This window comes from Arachis ipaensis, chromosome B4, assembly GCF_059453495.1.
Source record: "Arachis ipaensis isolate K30076 ecotype BB chromosome B4, ASM5945349v1, whole genome shotgun sequence".
NCBI lineage: Eukaryota > Viridiplantae > Streptophyta > Magnoliopsida > Fabales > Fabaceae > Arachis > Arachis ipaensis.
The window spans coordinates 7,692,208-7,697,226 of NC_142439.1; the positions used below are offsets into that span (position 1 = coordinate 7,692,208).

The 5,019-nt window shown below is 39.3% G+C and overlaps 1 protein-coding gene across 1 annotated transcript; it reads left to right on the plus strand.

The window, feature by feature from the left end:
* The first annotated feature begins 719 nt into the window (after positions 1–719).
* On the plus strand, positions 720–4,525 carry LOC148566585 (uncharacterized). The gene is made up of 3 exons (XM_088483601.1): positions 720–796; positions 892–982; positions 4,388–4,525. Exons 1-3 carry the CDS (start codon positions 720–722, stop codon positions 4,523–4,525), a joined length of 306 nt encoding a protein of 101 aa, XP_088339727.1.
* The last annotated feature ends 494 nt before the right edge of the window (positions 4,526–5,019 follow it).

Below are 5,019 nucleotides of genomic sequence, written 5' to 3' on the forward strand. Positions count from 1 at the left end.
AAAAAATAAAAAAAGAGTAAGAATTCAAATATGTGCATAAATTTATGATCATCTCTTTATAAGGCTGAATTTTTTTTTCTTGTTCAGAGGTCCCGCCTTCTACTGCCCCGACGAGTGAGCCATACCCTTTCTCCACCGGACGCCATCGTCCCATATCTGGCAGAGACTGGATTCGGCAACACGGTGCTACTCAGGGACTTCACTTTTGACAATTCCCTGATTTCGGCACTCGTGGAGTGATGGCGTCCGGGGACGCACACGTTTCATCTCCCGTGGGGTGAGGTCACTATCACCCTGCAGGACGTGGCGTACCACCTAGGCCTATGCGCACACGGCCTCCGATCCGTGACTTCGATAAGTGGTACGGCATGGAGACATGGGTTATGGTGGAGCAGCTGCTTGGTGACAGGCCTCCAGTGGCAGCACAGCAGGCTGCGCAAAGGAATGGGTTTTTCACACTGAAGCTGGTGTGGTTGCGGGATCGTGTCCGCCAGATGCCCCCGACCGACGACCTGGAGACCCTCCGACAGTACGCTCGGTGTCTGCTGACAAACAAGTCCAACAACCTGGTGCACATACGATGGCTACCGCTTCTCCAGAACTTTGCGGAGTGTAGGGCATTATCTTGGGACTCGACTGTGCTATCCTGAACGTACCAGTCACTTTGTTTGGCGGCACAGCGGGGCGTCACGGACATTGCCGGTTGCACTCCGCTTTTGATGAGCTGGATTTATCAGAGATTTCCTCAGTGGTGTCCACCAGATAGAGGAATCTACCAGTATCCGCTAGCTGCGAGGTAACCAAATATTATTTTTATATTTGCATTAAATTTTGTTGTCAATTCATATGGTTTGTTACTTAACAAATCGTATATATCTCCCTTACTGTCAGGTTGGTTGGATTGCAGCAACAGAGTAGGGATCAGCATCAGGCTAGGGTACTGCATGGGAAGGTTTCGATCGACCGATTACGGTTCGATGAGGTTAGTCACGACTTAGAATATATTGTGAATTTAAATACTTGCTATGCTGTATTACGGTATATTTTCGTACGACTCTTCTCAATCCCCGTATATTTGTGCAATTGCCTTCTGCTTGGCCATCCACACCTTTCTGTGGGATGATTTGAAGTGATAGCTTGCTTGGATCGCACCTTGCAAAACTGGAATGCTTACAGAGGGGTTGGACTGAATCAATGGCAAGATGACCCTGCAGATCAGACTGCTGTCTAACTGACGATGGTCTTGAGACATGGTCGGTGCTAGATAACTGTGCACTCCACCAACTCTTCGAACCTCCTTGAACACAACAAAACAGTATTGCTTTAGCCATGTCGTACACCTACTTAATATTTCGTACAGAAGTACTGACAAGCGGAATTAAATTTAAGCTTACCAGTATCCGAGGTTCTGCCGAAGGGCCACACAGAGGCTCCATTGACACCCATTCTCAGCTTGACGGTACTGCACATGGTACTTTAACCGATCCGATTCGATCACCTGGGACTCCGCATTCCTGCGAATACTGTAGTTCTTTACACCCTAAAGCACTGTCTCTCGGCTTCTAAACCTGTGGCCGACCTGAAACTCTACACCGCCGTCTAGGTTGTAATCCTCTTCACCCGTGTCAGAAAACGGAGTCCTCTCATGCATGGCATCTAGATCCAGACTGTGATAGTGAGATGGCACTACCAATAGTGCCGGAATTGGGTGAGGTGGAAGCAGAACATGCCACACCACAGTCTGGACAGGTGTCTCCGGAACACACTCATCCCCATCCACACCATAGGACGAGTCGCTGTCCGCCACGTAATCCTCGTCCAACTCCTTCTCGCCCTCCTATGCCTCATCCACTGGAATGGCGACATGAACGGGCGGTGGTGCGAGAGGTCCGTTATCCTGTACATAGGTCGAGTGTACGGAACTCCCACCACCCCTGTGACCCACCTCTGCGGAAAGCTCCATTACCTGCTCTACCATGATCCTCTCATGGATGTCTAACATCAGTCGCACATGCTCGTCCCCTAGAAGTTGGAAAAGTCGAAACCAGAAGACTCCGTTATCCATGGGTGCCAGCAACCTATATGCCACCCTTCTGACTTCCCTCGCTTGTGTACCACCGATCTTGCTCAATATCAAACTCTTCAAATCCGACAACGTCTCCACACGCTGAGTGCGAAACAATATCGGATCCTCACACACAAATGTCATCCCGTTGTCGCCATTTCTCATACGACAATTGGGATAAACAAGCACAACCATGTACGGACTATATTACCGGCCATTAATGCCTTGTATTAGTGAGAAATATGAGACACAAAAAGGATAGAAAAAGTTTGTGAAGAATAACAAGGGTTAGACATCCTTTTATAGCTGCTGGGATTGTCTTCCATATATCTCGTTTACACTGAACACGAGATGAACATTTCATATATCTTGTTTACAGTGTAAACGAGATAGACACGTTGCAGCTGACGTGTCATATTCCGTTTACAGTGTAAACGAAATACATGAATTGTCATCTCATTTACACTGTAAACAAAATATGACTAAAGAATGCAAAACAATAATTATTTTTAAAATTATTTATTTCGATAATTATTACATTTATTTTATTTATTTAAATAAAAAATCTCCCAATAAAGATGTGCAACTTATATATTGTCTTCTTGTTTATATTTACTTCCTCATTATTTTTGGTCAGTCCGTCTAGTGTATGCTAATCGGATAATCGCAGATGCTAGAGCCCAATTAAAGTTGACACCTCCATATAGGGTTATTTAATGCCGCACAAAAAATGACCCAGAAAAAAGCATCACTTGTATAAAGATAACAAATTTTCTTTTAAAATTATTTATTTAGTTACATTTAAAATATATATTTTAAAATTTTAACTTTATAATATGTTTTATTCAAAAAATTTAAAAATAAACAAAAATTGTTATACTAAAAGTAAAATAATTACAAAAATAAAATTAATAGATTAAAATATAGATCTTTAAAAATAAAAAATTATTAAAAGAATTATAAAAACCATAAATAAAAATTTAACTCGTAAAAGATTATTAAAATTAAAAAAATAAAAAATATCAAAATATAATGAAATAAAAATAGAAAATAATATTATAAAATTTAAAAAAAATAATAAAAGGATAAAAACAATCTTATAACAAATTTTTTATTAAAAATTAAATTTTAAATAAATTAAAAAGTTAGTGTCAAAACTAAAGTAATGATTTTAAAAATATAATAACACTTTTTAATAATAACAATACTTTTAATCTAAATTACATGTCAAAAATCTAATTCGTAACAATTTAGTTAATAAATGATATCAAACATCTTTATCTAAAGATATTTTAAAAACTTTTATCTAGTCTCCGCAAAAATAAAGCCTGCATTTATTTGCAAAAGGATAATAAATTTCGAATCCAAAAAAGTAGAGCATGGTGACAAAAATCATAATTCTAAATACTGCATATAACTGGTCTAGTTTTTGGCAAAAATTTGTTCCTAATAATTCAGTCAAAAAGTGCAAAAAAAGAGCATTAAAAGAAAGATTTTAAAAATTGAACTGATCATCGAAAAAGTCATCAAACCACTTTAATTACTAATTTACTTATTTATTGATTTAAAACTGTAGGTTAATCAAAAGAATAAAACTTCTCTCCGATCCCTAACCATTTACGAAATTGACCTGGCGCCCCCCTCACCATTAGAAATTAACAACGCGGTCTCCATTGATTCTCTTTGTGTGATCAAAAGGACCCTGTAACAGTTCTTCCATGAAATGTAACCGAGAAATTCTACGTGTAACGGTAACTATCTGACGTTGATTCTAACGATTTGATGAGACAATTAGGTCCTTGCACAATCAGCAAAAACGTTGCCGTTTTGATGCAAGATGGAATCAGATTATAACATACATTCTTCATTCTCTCCCTTAAGTATCACACACTCGCTCTCACTCTTTGCCCTCATCCACACAAAGGATTATCGTAAACCCTAGAGACTGTCAAGCTTCTCGTCAGAAACGACAACGAAAGAGAGCCGGTGAGGACGACGTAACTGCACAGTAACGTGGCGTTTGCTGACGGAGGTGGTGACATGCTATTGACGGAGTCGCACTTCCGTTCTTAGAGGTGAGTTTGTACAACCGTTTGTAAACAGCATCACTGTACTCCTTCATTTGTTTATCAGAAGGAAGTATGCTTACCATGGACCACCATAAAGTATGATATGTGTTTTTTTTTACATTTGTGAAAAACAGTCACTTTTACTAGGGTTGGATCATTACTTCGAGTAAAATTTTTTGTCTGTTTTGAGTATATTAATGTCTGTTAATAATAATTTATTTATGGATTACTGAGTAAAGTTTATATATTGTAGGTGGCTGTTGAGATTATACCAGTATTTCACCATGGAGGTGGTTTGAGAGAGACGATAATGGAATGCTCAGCTACGTTAATGGTAAGGTGGAAAGATTCTCCAAGTTGGACATTGACTTTGCTAATTTTAAGGATTTAGAGGAGATGTTCAAAGGGTTATGATATACAGAGTAAAAGGCTATGTATTGGCAAGACCATTCCAGAAGAAACAGCCAATTCGTAAGCCATTGACATCTCAAGTTCATGGGCCGTTACTTCCACCCACTGTGCTCACAAACCAATCCCCATCAACCCAATCAAGGATGGCTACAAGATCAACTACATCCATTGGCATTTCTCTCGAGACATAAGCAGCAACTAGTACTGACACTGCAGCTAGGTGTTCCAATTCATCTCAACACCAGGACTCAAACAAGGAATCAAGGCACCAAGCTTCGGAGCACCACTAAGCTTTAAAGAATTTGGCTCCACTGCACCCCTTTTAAAGCTCCACGGAAAAAATGAAGACTAGATAGTTATGACTAGTATTTTGGATAGTATTTTGTAACTTATATTTGATTGTAAACTATGCCTAACATTGGTCTAGTATTTTGGAACTTCCAGTACTTGAACACTTTAGATTATCTGTTTTGT

What these genes read in the sequence shown, in the direction of transcription:
- LOC148566585 (XM_088483601.1), top strand. Translation starts at nt 720, where the DNA reads ATGAGCTGGATTTATCAGAGATTTCCTCAGTGGTGTCCACCAGATAGA. An exon ending in CAGTATCCGCTAGCTGCGAG is followed by an intron (nt 797 to 891) that starts GTAACCAAATAT and finishes CCTTACTGTCAG; the next exon opens with GTTGGTTGGATTGCAGCAAC. An exon ending in ACCGATTACGGTTCGATGAG is followed by an intron (nt 983 to 4,387) that starts GTTAGTCACGAC and finishes TATATATTGTAG; the next exon opens with GTGGCTGTTGAGATTATACC.